The 21,032-nt window shown below is 36.1% G+C and overlaps 1 protein-coding gene across 1 annotated transcript in view; it reads left to right on the forward strand.

The window, feature by feature from the left end:
• ascc3 (activating signal cointegrator 1 complex subunit 3) overlaps positions 1-21,032 on the forward strand; it is a 218,019-nt gene that overhangs the window by 64,612 nt on the left and 132,375 nt on the right. The window contains exons 6-8 of the mRNA XM_059507374.1: positions 4,519-4,720; positions 7,990-8,125; positions 9,259-9,384. Of these exons, the coding sequence (XP_059363357.1) occupies positions 4,519-4,720; positions 7,990-8,125; positions 9,259-9,384 (464 nt within the window). The remainder of the gene's footprint in view (positions 1-4,518; positions 4,721-7,989; positions 8,126-9,258; positions 9,385-21,032) is intronic.

Below are 21,032 nucleotides of genomic sequence, written 5' to 3' on the forward strand. Positions count from 1 at the left end.
TCTGGGTTGCGTCCGTTGCTGAAACAGCTGAGAAGGCTCTGTTTTCATTGTACAGCACTAGAGCGGCCTCTAGTAGTTGAAATCACTGACAGCATGTGCTATTTGTTTGGAAACGTGATGCTTCATGCTGAACAGAGCGAGAAACTTCGGATTTAAATGCAGCTGACAGAAAATCCTGCCCTGCCACTGAGAGCCATTCACATACTTTTCCATTAAATTACATTATATTCACCCGATTCATTATTAATGTACATAATGAATTTGTTTATTGAGCATTTTCATCTTAACATTTGTCTTTCTGTTGCTCTAATAAAGTCTGTATGCTTCATTTATAGAGCTATAGTATAGATCGCTCTTTCCGTTTGCTCCGTTTTTTAAACACTACACTTCAAACTTATCTATGCCTCATTGATCATTCTTGAAGTAAACTTGTGTTTGTTTGGTAAGTAAACTTTTTTAGACCACTGCTCGAGCTGAACATGACGCGTCCGGAGTGTGTGTGATACCGGTGAGTTTGTTACACACATAATTTTGGTGTCTTTGGAAAGATGACCCTTTGGGCTTTACTTTTTAATCAACCAGATTTGATAATCCTCAAAAATATTAAAAGTTATAGACACTGAAGTGCCTTGAAAACACACTGATTTTTTTTTATTAGATATAAAAATACATGAAATCAATCCTGGAGCAATCTAGAAAAGTAATGGATTGAAAGTCACATGTCTCATGAGTTTCTTTTTTGAATCAGAAGAAGGTATCATGAAAAATGAGATTCCTGCAAATATTTTTCTGAGACTATGTCTACACCCCCCACCCCCCCAAATATGAAAAAAAATATTTACCAACTTTATTGAAGGCTTCTACAAACTATTTTTGTCATTAAACATACCACTGCATATTTTTTTTTCAATTATAAAAGATTAGACAGAAACTTAGAAATCATATAAGTGATTTATATGAGAACAAAAAAAACCTTAATTTGAGTAAGATAAATAAATAAAATAAAAAAGATTTAACTTTGTATGCCAATTACAGAACATCCTGAGATTGCTAGAAATGCAGCATTTACAATGAATTACGATGCAAATAAGTGCTGATCTGCTGATGGCCAGTTATAGAGGTGGTAATAATATAAATGCACCATAAAGTCAATAATCCACTTCTCTATTCATATAGATGGCGTTCATCTATAGCCGTGAGAGCTGTGAATACACAGTAATAGCATGCTGATTTGGGCTGATTTGCACTCAAACAGATGGTAATCATGCAGATACATTCACATTCCACATAAAACACACTCTTACATATATAAAAACTGTTGAAAAAAAAAAAGACGATCGCTATAAGTTCCACCTCCATCAGCTGACAGGTGCGTCAGAGCGCGTCACGAGCCGTCAGGAGAGAGCGCCAAAATTCTAATAAACTATTTTCCGCTTTTCTTTCACTTTTTTCTTTGTGGATCGTCTCAGTCTGTTTGTGACACTGTACGCTGCAAAACCATGCTGTTTTTTTACTACCAAGACGCAGTTTCTGACCGTGAGTTATTCCATAATGGACACAAACAGTTCTGTCGCTGAAGAACTGAAACGTAAACAAAGGAATTATGATCCATATTACAACGTTATTGCTTCGTTGGACTAAACGTGCTCCATGATGTCATTCAGTGGACCCTTACCTTTCTAACTAAACCAGGATTTACAGATGTGGATGTGTTTATGACTCGTTATTACCAATCTGGTATCTACAGCATTTTCATTCTTCATGTTTTAATGTGTACTGCTTACACAAATGTAGCAAATACAGTCTTTATAAGCTTTCCATTGAAAAACAGCGATCTGTCGTTGATGCTTGAGGCTTAGATCTTTATAATGATATATAGTTTGTCAAGATTAAATTTGTGCATTTTCATTTAATCTATTCGTAAACACTGAGGATGCGTTCTGGTGCAGGCTAACAGGTTAAAGTGTGAGAGTATACATTGTGCTGGTATATATGTAGGGCCTAATGTTTTCCGCGATGTGGAAAATGCAGACGGAATCTTGGAATCCATTCATAGAAAACAGAATTCACAGTGTAACGCGGAATGATGCTCACGGTTATTTCAGCGTCTGGCCTCTCACCAAATGAGGAAGAGAAAAACATGAAGAACATCTCCAGAACTGCACTGAGAGTCACTTCATAAGCATTTGACAGTTTGATTTGAGCAAAAGCATCATATCACATGCACAGAATTGTAAAGTTATTCACGGCAACCTGTCAAAATAAAAGTCCGGTTTGTTTTGAAGTCTATTTTTCAGGAGAATGTACATAGCCTCTCTCTCTCTGTCTGTCTACTACTACTACTAAAATGAAACAAACATTATTTTTTTAAGGAATAATCACACAATGTTTCTTCTCTGTTTTAATTTTAATAATAAAATCCCCTTTTTTTGCCAAAAAAGGTTTGCTTAATTTTCAGTAATTAAAATATAAATTAAATTAATGATTCAAGCCTTGGTTTGATAACAATAAAAATGTAAATACACGCAGATTCTTTGAAGGGAAAAAATCATTAGGCTTCTTTAAGAAAAAAAAAAAAAAAAAAAAAAAATTAAGTTGTTTTATGCATTCAAATAATTAGGCATGCTAAAACAGAATTTGGCAACAATAACAAAAATATGGTGAGATAAAAAATTTCATAGGGCCCTAAACATGTAATTTTTGTTAAACTTTTATTAAATTGATATGAAAATGTATAAGTTTCATGATTTTAGTTAAATAGACATGCTTTATGATTAATAAACTTTAACTATTAAAAAGGAGTGGAGAAAAGTTTAATGGAAAAAAACTGAATCCAGAAAAATTTAAACGGAAATAACTGAATTTGGAAAAGAATAAAATGGAATTTAGGAAAAAATAAAACGGATTTCATAGGACCCTATTAGAGTGTGGTAATTTCAACATTTACTGTTACTACAACTATTATTATTATTATTATTATTACGTCTATTATTATTATTATTACTACTGCTAATATAGTTCAGTACAGTTTTTTATTTTTTTTAAATAAAGCACTATTTTAGTTTTTGTTCAGTATCCATTTTTAAAACTATCGGTTAATCAGTATCGGCCAGTGTGGTCCAATGTAGCTATCGGTATCGGCAAAATCCACTATCAGTCGACCTCTAGTATTTACAATTGCAAATGATTATATATAAATTGTCAGTTTGTTGTTTTACACACATGCAAAGACATTTTTTGATACAGGACATTGTGAGATACAAGAAACATATGGCAAGAAATCTGTAGACTCATCCATAACAACAGAAAACAATACTTTATTGAACCTTTTCAATAAATGTGTGCTGCAAACACAAGCATTTTTGATGAATGTTTCTGTCCAGTCCACTCATTTTATCTTGTGTAACCATAGCTGTTATCGGTTTGTTTGTCTGGCAGTGGCTGCAGATATGAAATAAAATTTTAAATTTGAGGCTGTATTATGTCGATTCTGGCTCCCAACATCACAACAAGATGATATTTTAAGCTCCTTACGTAGCCGAATCTGCACTGGTTAGAGTGGGCCACTTTCGGTTTCCACTCTGTTTCGCTGCCTCCAGCTAGCGCTGTGACGTTGGCTGACCCTAGTTACCTGAGGTTGGTCTGGCCGTGCATCACTCAGAAAACAGCAGGCCAGTCAGAGGGGCTCATGAATATAAATTAGACGGGCTAATATCGACCTGTTCTTAGCAGACCTCCTGAGAAAGGAGCTGTACAAATTTTTTTTTTGATAATTATACCGCAAAATTAATTTCTTAAGGACATCAAAACCTAAAACAAAACACGGCCCCACTTTATATTAGGTGGCCTTAACTACTATGTACTTACATAAAAAAATAAGTACAATGTACTTATTGTGTTCATATTGTATTGTAAAACACTTTTGCTGCTATTGAGGTGGGATAGGGGTAAGGTTAAGGAGAGGGTTGGAGGTATGGGTAAGTTTAAGTACGTGTTTAAGTATGGGTCAACAGTGTAATTATAAATGTAATTACAGAAATTAAATACAGATGCAATTACATGTAGTTATTTTTAAATATAAGTACAATGTAAAAACATGTATGTACACAATAAGTACATTGTATTAAATTATTAATTAAAATGTAAGTACTTAGTAGTTAAGGCCACTTAATATAAAGTGGGTCCCAAAACTCCAGAACAGTGTACAATATGGGACCTTTAATAGAAGCAGCATTACACAAACTATGTAAATGCATCTTTTTTATTATTGTTTCAGATGCATCTTCTGTTCCAATGTTTTTGAAAATATATGTTACACATTAATAATTGATAGTACCACCTGATTTTCAGTGATAGTTTATTTGTTTGTTTGCTTATTTATGGTTTGTTCTGAGTAGTGCAGTCCAGATTAAATGAATTTTCAGTAGCTTCAGTGACACTAGAAATATATAACTATTATTTTTGTTACTATTATTACTACATTTTGTCCTGTTGTTATTTTGTTTATGGCAACTAAAGGACAGCTTAAAGGGATGAGAGATGAATCCGCCAAGCCCACATACGGCTGCCAGGTGACCATCCAGTCCGAGCAGGAGAAGCACATGATGAAGATTTACAGAAAAGAAGAGAAGAAGGAGAGGAAACGTGAGAAACGAGGAGATGAAGGGGATACCTGTGAAAACACCTTTCATTTTGACCCCAAGGAGCTCAGACTGCAGAGGTGAGCACCTGTCTCTCTCTGTCTGTTTCTCTGTCTTTGTATGTCTCTCCGTCTGTTTCTGTCTCTCCGTCTGTATCTCTATTTGTGTCTCTGTCTGTCTCTCTCTGTCTGTTTCTCCGTCTGTCTTTGTATGTCTCTTCGTCTGTCTCCGTCTGTATCTCTGTCTGTCTCTCTGTCTCTCTCTGTCTGTATATCTCTCTGTGTGTCTCTCTGTCTCTCTGTGTCGGTCTCTTTCTGTCTGTCTCTCTGTGTCGGTCTCTGTCTGTCTCTCCGTCTGTCTCTGTCTTTCTCTCCATCTGTCTTCGTCTGTCTCTTCTTTTGTCTCTGGCTGTATCTCTGTCTCTCTCTCTCTGTCTGTCTGTCTGTCTGTCTCTGTCTGTCTCTCCGTCTGCCTCTGTGTGTCTCGATCTGTCTCTGTCTGTCTCTCCTTCTGTCTCCATCTGTATCTCTGTCTATCTCTCTCTCTGTCTGTCTCTCTGTCTGTCACCATCTGTCTCTCTATCTGTATCTCAGACTGTCTCTCCATCTGTCTCTCTGTCTGTCTCTGTCTGCCTGTCTCTCTGTGTCTGTCTCTATCTGTATTTCAGTCTGTCTCTCCATCTGTCTCTGTCTGTCTCTCTGTCTGTCTCTGTCTGTCTGTCTGTCTTTCTCTTTCATTATGAGAACAAGCACCTCTCTACATATCAGAGTGTGGCCTATTGAAAAGAGGAAGAGAGAGAAAGCGTGATAAAATTGCTATCTGGAGCTTCTGCAGAAGGGATTTTCTCTTAATGTTTAATTTCACAGGATGAAAAAGAGCAATGATCTGTTTAATTAAAAATGCTGCCGTCCAAATGAGGCAGAGCATGAGGAGAGAGATTAGAGATGAGGTGTTAATACCTCACACGTCTCCTCGCATTCTCAGCCTTTCAATCATCCCACTGCAAGACAACAACCAAACAAAAATAACTCTGAAAACCCCAGCTTTAAATGGGATCCATGACAAACTCTCATCGGTCGTACCTGAATTTCCTCAATGTGCCACACAGATGTCTCTTTTGTAAGATTGGAAGCATTTTATTTGGAGTAATAAGATATTTGGGTATTAATTAAATTTGTTGTCAAGCTAGTAACTTTGAATATATTTGAGGATATTATGCCTTCAGAAAGATAGCAGTTCTGTGTGCTGAAGATTTCTGATATTACAAAGTGCTTTCTGGAGAGACAATTCAGTGTTGATATTTCCAAAAATATCCGCTCCGTAATTATCATTGCATTTGGAAACACAATCATTTCACGATGTGTCGTTTAAGCATCGATATCGCGATGTACAAATCCACGATAGTCACATTGCAGGTCGTAGTTGATCCCTTATTCATTAACTGTATGGGCCAGCTGCTCCTCAGCCCTTGACGAATGTGATTCGTGGAGAGCGCGAGAGAGAGAGGGAGAGAAAGAGAGAAAGACAGAGGGAGGGAGGGAGAGAGAGAGCGAGCCCCAGCCGCAAGCTAGAGACCTGCGTGGGAGGGATTTTTCCGTCCCGCTCCCTCAAGGTTTTGTCCCGCTCCTGCCCGCTGCCGCAAAAAATATTTGTTATTTCCTCCCGCTCCCGCCCGCAAACAATCAAGTTTCATCCCGCTCCCACCCGCAAAATCCCGCGGGTAAACGTATAGTAGTGTTTTTTTTTTAAATACATTGTATATTCTGCCTGTTATTGTCTGTTATTTTTTCACTGTCAAATAAAAATCTCAAATCCTGAGGTAATCCACATCACATATTTCGCAGGGGCGTGGTCACATTAGATATAATGAAGGGAGACGTCAAAGACGGACATCGCATTGCTTTCATATGGATTACTTTATCACAGAATATTTGTTTTCAGCAGCCCTTGTTTAGTTTAAAAGTAGACTTGTCAAGCTTTCTATAGATATCTCGCTCATGTCTCTTTGTTGAGTATTCACGAAGTTACAGTTCATTTTAATGACGTGTTTGTAAATGGAGATCAGCGCAGACAAAGGCTGCAGACACCACACCTTGTTTCTTATCTTTATTTTGTAAGTGCACAAAGTTTTGTTGTTATGTCTGTAAACAAAATAAAGTAGACCCTTTACAGATTCGATTGATGTATTGCTCTTATCTGTACGATTAAAACTGAAAGTGTAATTTAATTTATTTTCGGATTTATCAGGAGAAAATGACTCGTAACACGTATACGCATTAGCTAATCGACTCGAAAGGGTTAACACCTTCATTTTGACAATTTATATGTTATTTATATACAAATAATATATACTGTATTTTAGGGCTTTAAAATTAACGTGTTATTTGTCCGAGTATTATTTATTTATCATTTTTTTCTGTTTAATGCATATATTTTACTCATTTAACATTTGTCTTCAAGTGCTGCTTTTCGGTGGTCGCACTTAATATTAATCATGCTAAATTATTAAAATATGGGCAAACATAATAAGACAAAATAATGAATCCAAATGATTCAACTTATCTTCTTAAAGAAATACATTTGCATTTAAACCTTTAAAATGGCAAAAAAAAGGCTTTCTTCTATATTTTGTTTTAAGCCAAGTTGAATGTCTCTATTAATAAAGTATTTCCACTTTTTCATATTTAGTGGACATGAATATTGAAACATGACGAAAGACTAGCATTCTTTCTTTTTATTTATCTAATTTATTTGAGTCTTTCCATTTCTGCATCTCTGTTACCAACAACTAAATATAATGTACAACTAATTAATATTAATTAGCTAATTATTATTTATCAATAAATGCTAAATAAGCATAAAGTAACTCCAGTTTAAATTGTCTTAAATTAACTTAATTTTATATTTAATGCTTAAATTATATAATTTACATAGTAAAATATACAGTATTATAATTGTTATTATAATACAATACTGTATCAGCCAATTTATTGTGGCTGAGGACCACCTACTTACACAGGTAGAAACCAATTTTACATTAAATTCAATGGGTTAATATGAATTCCATGCCTTACAGTTTTGAGAAAACTTTAATCATTTTGTCTCCAGTATGTGCTTAGTGTCCCATGGGCACTTTTTTTTTTTTTAGGGGTTTAGTGTGATTTGTAACATACCTTTCAAAAACAGATGAATATTTTAAACTGCTCAGAACATGTTATTAGTCCGTTTTAGCAGATGCATGTGCTGTCATATTTTCCTCAGTGCTAGACAAAATGGTGCTCTGCATTTGATGGTGATTTCTATTGTTTGTGAATTTTGTGAAGATGTGACACTCTGTGTTTTCATGTAGGGAGCAGGCCTTGCTGACTGCACGCCGTTCTCCAGTGTTAGGACGGCACAGAGAGTATGAACGCATCCGTTACCCTCACGTTTATGATTCTCATGCCGAAGCCATCAAGACTTCAGCATTCGTCGGAGGAGCCAAGGTAAAATCTCGCCCGCTGCTCACACACACGCCACTAATCTGACTCTTATATGTGTAAGACACAGAGGAAAAATAAATCTCCTCTCTTAAATACAAAATCTCTCCCTAGTGCTTTGTTTACTCAGCATCATGCCAATCTGCTCAATTATATCACATCATCACACACTAGATTACCTACAGCCTTTGTTTTTAATCCAGTTTTTATGAAGACTTAATTAAAATTCCTGCTGTAGGCCATCTTCCAGCGATTGAAATGAATTCATTTGGGCCTCATCTTTTTCCTGCGGGTGGGGAGGAACAGGTGGTTTAGAGCCAGGGCGATCTAGAGCTTTTTTATAACAAAAATGTATAAGCAGCACAACTGTTTTCAACATTAATAATATGAATAATTATAAGACACTTTCTATTATGCTGAAAATTCAGCGTTACATCACAAGAATAAATAACATTTTAAAATACTTATTATTTAAGATTTAATTTTAGAAATTAAATGAGCTGTTTTACTGTATTTTGATCAAATAAATGCATCCTTGGTAAGCTTTAGAGGCTTTGTTCAAAAACATAAAAAAAAAAAATTCTTACCTGCCCTAAACTTTTGAGCATCACTAATACTAATTGAGTACTATTTGAATGCTCACAGTGACAAAACAGTTTTAGCTCTGAACAATATGTGACTAAGATGAGAAGCATTGCCAGATATGATGACGTGTGGAGTTGTCTTCTGTGATCAGCAGCTGAATATGACACATTCATTCGGCATATGCTCTCAGTTTGGTGAAAATCTGTTGCAATTATAGGAGCTGGAGGAAATGCAGCGTGCTAAAATAAGATATTTATTCTCCTATTTCTATAAATGATTTTCATTACAGAGTGTATAGCAACTGCAGCTCAACCCACTGCTTTCCACTACTCAAAGGAATGTGCTAGTTGGATTATGACTGCTATTTTACAACTAAAGCACATTTGTGAAGATTGTTTCAGTTCATCTCTGCTGTAATAAAGCACACTGCTGGCCACAGCCCTTAACGTTGGTCTTCACTGTTTGGTTGGAGACGGTTGCCGTGAGCTAATGCATGACGAAGGTTTAATTGTATGTGTTTTTGTCTAATTATGTTCTCTACGCTGTGCCGGCAGATGCTGCTGCCTGAGGGTATCAGAAGAGAGAATAATAAGATGTACGAGGAGGTTGAGATCCCCCCCAACGAGCCCATGCCCATTGGCTTTGAGGAGAAACCCGTGCTCATCTCAGAGCTGGACGAGGTCAGTGGTTGCTATTTACAGCTGTTGACATTTATCAATGCTTGTGTTCACACTCCATGAGCTCTTCTCAACTAATCACACTCATTTCTCGTATTTATATTGATTGATGGCATTATGCCTTAAATCTCCTCCACATGATGTCGGATGCAGCATATGATGGTTTTGCAGCAGTGGGTTATGTTGGAGTGGAGGGCTGTCTTAATTTGTCTTAAGCCAGCTGGCTACATAGCAGCTCAAAACGCTTTGCACTGATGGAAGATGTTCCAATTAAAATTATAAACTGGTACAAATATCATGGGTACAATTTTGATGGACACGGTCAGCAACAATACTCAGGTAGGCTGTGGCGTTTAAACGATTAAACGGAAATATCCCCCACTCCAATAAATCCCCACCACATGTCTGAACCATTGATACAAATCAGGGATCCATGCTTTCATGTTGTGTACGTCAAATTCTGACTCTACCATCCGAATCTTGCAGCAGAATTTATCAGGCTAGGGAACCTTTTTCCAATCTTCTGTTGTCCAATGTTTGTATATTAGCATATTAAATCTTTCTTATTTGCCATCATAGGAACCATATTTAGGAATATCTTGTCATAGATTTTTGCTCCTATTGCTCAAACCTAGACTGTCCCTATATCAGCATAATTTCCCATTTATTCCACAATTCAATGAATATTGGCATACATTTCCATCTGGTCCTCATACAGTGCTATTGTATGACTTCAGAGGACCTGGAAAAGTAGCTTGGAAGTTAAATGTGCATTTTAAAACAATTTTATAGTACTTTTTAAATCTTTTTAGAATGAAGTACAGTTCATTTTATGGAAAAGAGCAGTCTGAACACTTCCCTCCTTTAGCATCCAATACACCTCCAGTTATTACCATCAGTGACATTTCATCCATGACTTACTAGCCAACTCAATGAAAAAACAATAGGAAAACAAGTATTTCTGCTTCTCCTGAATTGAAAAGAGTAGAGGTGTGGCCTCGGCATCCTGGCTAAATTCGCCCATTGGCCTCTGACCATCATGGGCTCCTAACAATCCCCATATCTGCTGATTGGCTTCATCACTCTGTCTCCTCTCCACCAGTAAGCTGGTGTGTGGTGGGCGTTCTGGCGCACTATGGCTGCCGTCGCATCATCCAGGTGGATGCTGCACACTGGTGGTGGATGAGGAGATACCCCCCTGACAATGTAAAGCGCTCTGAGTGCCTTGAAAAGCGCTATATAAATGTAAGGAATTATTATTATTATTATTATAAGCAGAATTTATATTTGGTGGAAACAGATATTGTTGTCACAACTGTCATGTTCAGAGCGCATGTGATTCGACCATGCTTACAGCACTTGGGTACCAGATGTTTTTTCAGTGACTTTATTTCAAAGAAACAGTACTTTTCACATCCTCACTAAAGAGATGATGTCCATCCAAACCTGACTGGCTTGTAAAAGCCTTTCCTTACTTACAGGAGTCCAGATCAGAGAGTTCTACAAAGACCAACTTTAGCACATAGTTTAGCTTGATTTTGACTGGAAAGTGCACAACAACCTCCTCGCCGAGCTAGAGGACATGATAACCATGGCTTATTCAAAAGCATACAGACTTTACTGTGGGTCTCTTTAATTACAGTCATCAGTGTGTCAGTCAGTATGACAGCCGTGTGGTCATGCCTGAGCTACAAGGTATGTTCAAATTCACAAGATCGACAAGGGTGAAGTCTTGAGTTTAATCAGATTGATTGGTCATGCTGCTGGGTTGTTCTTTGTTGTCTTTATTGTTATGTGAGGCTCAGCTGTTAGTGGGCTTTAATTCATCAGTCAGTTTTTAATATACACTTTTTTTCCCCACTAATAATGTTAGTCAAGGGTTTTTGACCCAAATACAGACAAAACTTCGTTCACCATCTCTCTTACTTTTACAATCAAATGGGTTGCTTTTGCTAGTTTACCTTTTAAGATGTTTAGAGTGAGATGATTGGCTAACCTCAAAATACTGGGAGCCTATAGTCTAAAAGCTGTATAAGTAAGAAGGGTGGTAATATGTTATTTAGGTTAATATGAATAATTTCCAATTTGAGTTGGGCCCAGCTGCTTTTTAAATATAGGACAGCATACTCCCAGCAAGTTTAACCCATCATATTGGGTTGATTCTTCTAGTTAAATTGTACTATATTTTTATTTTGGCCCCAAATTAAAAAATAAGTCACCAAAAGAAAACTACGATGCACAGAATCACAATGTTCCACCACCTGCTTTTGTGACAGGTGCAGTTTCACAGAGATGGAGAATGACTCATCTGTGGTGACACAATGACCTTGTCTGTTTTGTCACAAGTATGCTTCGAAAAACAAATGAACAATCCATTATCGGAAGGACAAACATATGCTTACAAATGTTTCATTAAAAAACATTTCATTTTCACTTGAAATCATGTCTTTTCAGCAAGGCTTTCCTCTTCCGAACACATTATTTGGAATATAATACAAAATACTGTAGATCTGAATGAATCTATCAAAGCTCTCAGCATTTTAATCTTCACAGACAGAAGCATCTTTTCCATTTTCAGACATTTACGTTTGTCTTCCTGTTTGTTTCCAAGTCCACTAAATGGCCTGCAGGTGTTTGTGTGTGATCGACATACACTCCATAGGAAGAGCAGACGTCGCTGGAAGCTGCAGCTTTTAGTGGCTGCCACTGGTGTCAAGCGTAATAACTGCTCTGAAGGAGTGTTTAAAAGCAGCCCTAACGGAGACAAAAATTAGCTTGACTTGCCCCCTGTCGGCCACTTGAAGGAACCCAAGCAGTGGTTGAAAAGTGAAAGCAGATGAAATGTCCCATCTCCGTTGTTATCACGTCACAAGATCTCAGATCATGGCTCATTTCATGTGTGGATAACGCAGAGGACGTGATCTGGAATCAGCTTGAACTGATCCTGCTGCACTGAGGAATTGTGTCTGTGTGATTCTGTGTGAAGAAGAGCCAGCAGAAGAGGGTAAAAATAAAAATGGACAGCACAGATTTATTTTCTGGTCCCCGTGGGGCTCATTTCCAGCGTTGTGTTTCCTCTCTTTCAGGTAACCATTAATTAAAGCGCCAAGCTTCACGGCATAATCAATGATGCACCTTTTGTCCTAAATTTGGCTATGTATTCTTTTTGCATTTTTTTCCTTTTGTTTGTGTTTTCGTTCTTTAAGAGACTACAGAACTATAAATCACAGGTAAAGTAAACATCAAGCACAGAACTAGTACGGTTTCACACGTGTTTCATCATAATCGCCTCATGTCTGCAGGGTGAACGGATCACTCTTCGCCTCTGGAGCGAGCGACAGAGATTGATATAAGCGGTGTGAATTAGTGGGAGTGGAGAAGTGCCTCTATTCATTAATTAAAGCCTCCGCAACTCAGAAACAAAGTGCTTTCCTTTTAGAAAACAGCGGCACAAAACGACTAATACATCTTTATGTGCTATTAGGGTCTTTTGAGCAGCAGGCCTGAAAACTTGTCTGGTTTTTTTTTTAAGTGCTGCACGATTGTCATTTATTGAAAGCCGTAATGGGCAACAGAGACACGGCCGCTCAACGTGTGAAACATTAAAAGTGGGGAATTTATTAGGAAGCCTTTTGACTGATGAATCTCAAGCACTGCTGTTTGCTGTACTCGCACGGTAAAAGCGTTTCTAATTTCTGTGAAGAAATATACGAGAGCTGCCTCCGCAATGAGAGAAAATCAAAACACATCCGCACTTCTCTACATCAGCACAAGGGAAGAACATACAGAACGTTGTTTCAGAGCGATGACATGTAATGCCGTTTGTTTCACCTTAAGATTGTTCAGCAAAAGTCCGTAGGTAAAATATTTAAATTTAACTTGTCAGATTATTTATAAATAAATTCAATTTAAATTTAAATTAAACTTTAATGAAAATTGAACATTAGTATTATTTAATGAAAAAAATAAATAAATGTATTTACACCATGTATACCAACACAATTTTCAACTAAAAATAGAAAACCTTTTATGCGTTTTGGCTGTTCATTTACACAAAAGGGTTTGCAAATCTGTGCATACCAAAATATCTGGTTTTGCATTTCTATCATTTGCATAAACAAACAACATTGACTAGAAAAAGAAAACCCCTCATTGCTTTTAATTATTTTGTTTACTTGAATAATTACATGAAAGCTCGAAGCTGTGTTTACCAAATTGAATAATATTTAATTATAATTAAGAAAGTTGTTTTTATTTCAGTTATTACTAACGATATGGACATTTTAGCCCATGATTGTTTATGTACCCATTTATTTATTTCTCCTGTGCTATCACATATATTACAACATTACACTGGTATTTGTATCACCCACTAACATTTTAATAACATGACGATGTTAGAAATAAATAGAAATAAATTAGCATTTTAGCTCTAATTTTAGTAGATGTTGGGATTTAATACATTTTCTCTCTTTGATTATTGCAAGAAATTCACTAAAATAATAAGAAGCGATGTAAGCAAATGCTGTGCTCCATAGAGAAAGACTAAAAGAGATATGTGGCATTATTACTTAACACAGATTTTACTATGGCAAGTACTACAAATCCTCCTTATATCTTGTGATGCATAAACCATTATGATTCTAACCTTGACTGTGTAATGATGTATTCTTTTTCATTTGACTGCAGTACATTTTTTATGATAGTTGACTTTCAAATGTCATTGTTTGCAAATTGTATGTTTTATCTCCAGCTTGTTATTCCCAGTAATGCTGTGAAAACCAAAATTAACACAGATGCTCTTTGTGAATATATATATAAATGTCTTAATTTTGTGCAGCTGTGCTGTCGTTTACTTCATTTTCATATATATGCTCTCAAATAAAAGTACTAACAATTGAGTACAAAATGCTTTTGTAATGAATATCCAGTGTCAAATGCTTAAAATGGAAAATAATAACTAGATTTACATTTCTGAAGGAAATAACAGTGCTCGCAAACCAGTCTTCTGCATGGCACTTAAAATAATAGCATTATGTAATATTATATAATATTAGATTATTAATTTTACATCAGTGCAAATGGCTAAATATTTCCTGACTTTGTGAAGGCAGTTCTCTCTTTTGGAACTAGCATGTATTTTTGTGAGCTTCATCAAACCATAATTTACAATATCCGTATTGATTCCTAATATTTGGAAAAATACTTGGAGATTGTATCATCTCCTCATCTGCATGAGCTGTTTGTGCTCAGACACCAATTATTATTTCTTGCGACTATATTTGCAGTTATGTGAGTGATGTGATGTGAGTCAGGTTACGAGCATGAATCAAATTATAAGTGTTTTCTTCATTAGCTGTGTGGAATGGTAAACGTCTCTGCTCTGGAGTTTGCAGTCTGCTCATAGTACACACTGAAACGGAGAAACATCGCTGATTAATCCCCCATGATTCCTGGTATTGCGTTAGAGATCAGTTTTTAATGGGCGGAGCTTAAGGTTCTTAAGGAGAGTTCAGATACAAACAGAAGGAGAGTGCTTTCAGTTTAATGGACAGTTGTGCTTAGAGTGTTTGGGACAAACCCCCTGCATTCGCTCACATGTTGACTTATGGGACAATTGACAATTCTCATTCTTCCTTCATCCTTTTTCTTAACCTCTATGTTTCTCTGTAGCTCCTCCAGCAGGATAAGAGAAATAAATGGCCCTCCTATTTGCTGGTGCTGCACCTGTCATTTTCCAGATCCTTTTGCTCGTAGGTGCACGAGGTGTTGTTTGAATACAAGTGCTTGAGCTTATTGTGTGTGTGTGTTTATGTGTGTGTGTTGTGTTTGTATCTCTGGAGCGGGTAATTTTGTGCTCGAGGCGGGCAGATAAGCCGTTTGCTAAAACTAACAATTCAAACTTGATCATGCTGTCAGTTCAAATGGAATGAAATGGAACCAAAAAGTAATTAAAAGGATAGCGTGCAAATGACAATGATATCTTTTAGCTTTCTATTACCAGCACTGTGAATTTAATTATTGTGGCAGCTTCAACAATAATGTGCACGCATAAACACAGACTTGAAGTTAAGCAAGGCTCTTGCTGCCTTTCTGCTGAGCACTGTGCATTTTTTACTCTCAGCTTTTTAAAACCAGGACAGTCAAGAAATCCAAGTGAAATGGTACAGGTATTTAGATGTTGCTGTGAAATGATTGCTGGGGGCTATGTTGGTCCAATTAGTGTGTTTAAAGTCACGGGTAAGTTTCTGCTGTGTTCCCAGCTCACCCAGTCAGCACATATGGCCGAGGGCCCTTCATCCACAGAGTTAATTAGACTGTCAGGATCTATCGGACTCACTGTGGACTCTCTCCTCCCCCCACGTACAGGTGGTCAGATCTCCTACAGTTTTAGAGCTGTTACTTAGCGCCATGCACTCGCCATATGTCCTGTAAAGACAACATTTATCCACTTTCACTCATTTGATTATATCATCATAATATCTCCAGATATATTTAGCATGCCGAATGAAATGTGCTTTTGTTCCCTGCGCTAGAGAGAAGGAAACGTGGTCAAGTGAATTGCTGGCTCCCCGCTGATATTGGTTCTGCTCACAGGCAGTGCGAAGAAATGCTGCAAAACCATCAGAATGAAAGTGTTAAGGGTGCTCTGGGCACAGACTGTGAACAACTTGAACACTAGTTCGTGTAGGAGTAGAATGAATCGCTGTCCTGGAAACCATGCCATCGCTGCAGTGTGTGTGATTGGTACATTTCGATGGAACAAGTACAAAAATAAGGTATACAAGAAGCGGAGTATATATAATTTGTTTTAAAGGGTCATGTCACTTGTGAGATCTTTGGAGATAAAAACAAACATACAAAAAATAAATAAATAACATGATGTACTATGAATACTTTCAGAACTGAAAACTTCCTCAAGAGTTGGAGAAAGAGCTTTGATTGGAGCTGGAATGCAAACATTGATTTCATTGATGTCCGGAAGTTAAGGATGCATGACCCACCAACATTTACAACATCAATTAAGCACCATTAACACTAAGAACGGAACTATAAAAATAACTGTAACGTTAACTGTAGTAGCATCCACACCAAACGCAAAATAACACTGTGTTTATCATAAGCGCAGCCCTGCAGCTTTGTCTTCTGAAACTTTAAATGCTTTAGCCCTTTAAGGCAGATTTTTTTTTTTTATATATATATATATATATTTATTAACTTTTTTAACAACATATATTACACACTCACCAGGAACAAAAATACAAAATGCAGTATAGACACATATTAATGTCTTCGCATCATTACAACTTAGCATATCTCAATTTGTACAGGACTCACATCCACAAGACTAATGAATTAAAACACACACACAAAAAAAATAATAATAATAATAAAAATAAAAAAATAAACACAAACTATTAAGGCCTCCTAATACAAATACATCCTATAATCTCACATATCTTCAATTGTCTCCTTAAACATGCCACTATCCTCCTTCTCTATGAAGGATCTAAAGGGATTCCAAACATCTTCAAAAGTCTTACCCTTTCCTTTAATAATATATGTTATTTTCTCCATTGACATATTCAGTACCATCTCCCTGAGCCACCTTTTTATGCTGGGTGGTTCTAGATTTTTCCATTGTAATGCAATGAGGCGTTTAGCTTGTAAGATACACATAGAAATAAAGATACATTCCTTTGACTTAAGCTTAGGATACAAATGCATTAGAAAAATCTTTGGTCCAAAAGGAAGACTTACATTTATTACTTTACCAATCATAATATGCACTTCTTTCCAGAATTTCGATATTTCTTCGCATTCCCATATACCGTGGTAATAGGTGCCTTTACAAACATTACACTTGGGACATGTATCTGGTATATTTTCATTAAATTTGTTTGATAATACTGGAGTTATGTATACTCGCATAAGCCAATTATATTGTAACAACTTTAATCTTGTATTGACTGTTTGTACTTGAGCATCTTGACAGATCTCACTCCATTCATCTGGTGTGATCTCCTCATTAAGATCCTTACTCCATGCTCCTAAACGAGAGCTAGAAGACTCCGGGGAGCCCTCTACCAACATATTATACAGAAGTGTAATTCGACCCTTATCATAACAATCTTTGGTGACTACTCTTTCCAAAACTGATAATGGTGGTATATTTCCAGTACTTTTTGGAAATGATAAAATGAAACTTCTTATCTGTAAGTACCTAAAAAAAATGACTTTTAGGTATATCAAATGTATTACTCAATTCTTGAAATGACATAAGATTGTCTTCCTTATATAAATCTTTTATACTTTTAATACCTTTTTCTGCCCATGTCTTAAAACCTATATCTACTTTTCCGGGACTAAACTTAGGATTTCCCCATATTGGACAGTAGCGAGATATCTCACTTGTATAGGAGATATTCAAATATCTCTGCGTCTCATGCCATACCCTTAACATATTTAAAACCATTGGATTCGTAACCTCACCCTTCATTTTCTGTAAAATTTTACGATTTAAATCATATAAAAATATGATTCCAAGGGTATTTTATTCGGAATAGAGTTTTTTTCCATTTCTACCCATACAGGTTGTTCATTAGATGTTGAGAAGAAAAACATAATAGATCTTAACTGGGCAGCAGTATAATACCATTTAAAATTAGGGCATTGAAGCCCACCCCTATCAAATGGCAAATATAAAAGAGATAATCTAATTCTGGATCTTCTATTGTTCCATATGAATTCAATAATTAACTTTTTAAGTCTAGAAAACAGATTACTAGGAGGTGTAATCGGAATATTCTGAAATAGGTACAAAAATTTAGGTAAAATATTCATTTTTAAAATATTAATTCTTCCTATTAAAGACAACGGTAAAGAAGCCCATCTTTCAACCAGCGTCACTGCATTTTCAAAAATTGAATTATAATTTTTTGTTACTATGTCTTCCAGTTTTGGAGTAATTTTAATTCCCAAATATGTGAAAATTTCCACATTATTAAACATATCTACCTTACTGATAGGACTTTTCCTTTCTTCTTCATTCGGCAACATAACTGAAGATTTTGAATTATTGATCCGATACCCTGAGATTTTCCCAAATGTCTCTATAATTTGAATTAAAGCCGGAATGGTTGAGTCCAATTTCTTTAAAAATAAGATAACGTCGTCACCAAATAGCGCTATTTTATGTTCACTGCCAAACATTTCTATACCTTTTATATCCCTTTCTTTTCTGATGGCAATTGCCTAGGGTTCAATAGCCATCAGAAACAGGAGAGGGGAAAGAGGCGATCCCTGTCTACATCCCCTAGAAATATTAAATGATTTTGATATACAGTTATTAGTTAAGACCTCTGTCGAAGGATTCTGGTATAACAATTTAACCCATTTGCAGTATTTTTCTCCCAATCCAAACCGAATTAAAACATCGAACAGAAAATCCCATTCCACCCTGTCGAATGCCTTTTCTGCATCTAGTGCTAGTAATGCAGTATCTTTTTCCCCCTTTTTTTGATGCAGAATATTTAGCACTCTTCTTACGTTATGGCATCCTTGCCTATTTATCATAAAACCATTCTGATCCATCCCTATGACGTAAGGTGCTACAGTTTCTAATCTTCTTGCCAATATTTTGCTCAGGATTTTACTGTCTGAATTGAGTAAACTTATAGGTCGAAAATTTTCACATTTAGTGTTTTCCTGATTTAGGCAATAAAATAATTATAGCTTCATTCAAAGACATAGGAAGTTTATTCTCCGCAAAGGCTTCTACTAGCATGTCTAACATAGGTCTTACTAATTTATCTTTAAATTTTTTATATATATCTATGGTGAGACCATCAGGTCCCGCCGCCTTACCCGCTTTCATCAGATCGATTGCCTCTACCACCTCTTGTAAACTAATGTCTTTTCCTATTTCATCTTTATGTTCTTCTGGTATACTAGGTAACTCCAAATTATCCAAAAAAGTTTTTTGTATTTCTGAACCCGAAATACATTCAGAATTATACAGTTTCATATAATATGATCTAAATGAATTATTAATTTCTTGTGGTTCAACAATGATATTACCATCTGACTCTTCAATCGAATCTACCGCCCTCTCCATTTGCTGTTTTTTAATTTGCCATGCCAACACTTTACCTGTCTTTTCGCCTTGATCATAAAATGTTTGTTTCAGCTTTAATAACTTAGCTACAGTTTTATTTGCAGAAAGTGTATTATATTTAGATCGAAGCATTAATAGCTGTTTATGTTTATCTGCTCATATCGAATCACTATGATATACTTCATTTTCCAGCTCTTTAATCTCTTTTTCCAAATCTTGTAACTCCTGTCGAGATTTTTTACTTTTAGAACTACAAAAACTAATAATTTGTCCCCGAATAAAACATTTAAATGCCTCCCACCGAATTCCTGCTGAAGTTTCCAATTGATTTGTTTCAAAGTAATTGTCAATTTGATTGCCCAAGAACTCTACAAATGACGCATCTTTAAGCCAACTTGGCTGGAATCGCCATTTAGGGGTATCTTTAACTAATTTTGAATCAACATACGACAAAGACACTGGTGCATGATCAGAAATGACAATACTAAGGTATTGACAATCTATACATTTTGAAAGCAATTGGGCTGACACAAGAAAGTAGTCTATTCTAGAGTAAGTTTGGTGTGTTGCCGAATAGCATGAATATGCAGTCTGTTTTGGGTTAAGATGCCTCCATATATCCATTAGTTTAAGCTCTCCTATAAAATGTAGAATCTGTTTTCTAGAATTCACATGTGTGGTATCAACTCCCGTAGATCTATCTTTTCCTGGATCAAGTGTACAATTCATATCCCCCGCCATTATAACCTGACCTGGTAATGAAGCCACCATCAGAAATATGTTGTTATAAAATTTAGAGTCATCCTTATTAGGGCCATAGATATTTACTAAATTTATTATCTCGGTTACCAATCTTCCCTGAATAATCACAAATCTGCCAGCTGGGTCCTTAATAACATTATTTACTTGAAATGGCGCAGCTTTATGTATTAATGTAATTACCCCTATGGCTCGTGTAGTAAAGCATGCCGAGAATACCTGTCCTTGCCACCTTCTTTCAATTTTGATCACTTCCTCCTTAGTCATATGTGACTCTTGCAAGAATACCACATTTGCCTGTATCTGCTTAATTCTAGTCATCACCTGTTTAATTTTTTTTAGTTTTCCCAGCCCCCTGCAATTCCATGATAGAAGCTTAATCCCTCCTATCTGTGCCATTTTTTGTTTTAACCATCCTCATTACCTTGAACCATATATTCGCCAAAATATAAGAGGCCAAACCTAAAATAACTAAAACAACACTAATAACATAAAACATGAACTTACCCCAGCATTTTCCATGCTTCACTGATACCATCTGTATCAGTAACCCCCTTCCCTACACTCGACTTCCTAAATGGTCTTCTCCTATTTGTTCTTTTGTTCAAAAAAAAAAAAATGAACACCAACCCCTCTATCCATCGTTAAAGTTTCAACCTTCTTATCCATTTTTATACCCACATATTTTAACCAAGCCATGACTTGTCCAATAAAATACTATTACCTCAAAGAAAAGAAAAAAAAAACACAAGAAATACACTGACAGTCAGTCAGT

The sequence above is a fragment of the Carassius carassius genome, chromosome 24 (genome assembly GCF_963082965.1).
Source record: "Carassius carassius chromosome 24, fCarCar2.1, whole genome shotgun sequence".
Classification (NCBI taxonomy): Eukaryota; Metazoa; Chordata; class Actinopteri; order Cypriniformes; family Cyprinidae; genus Carassius; species Carassius carassius.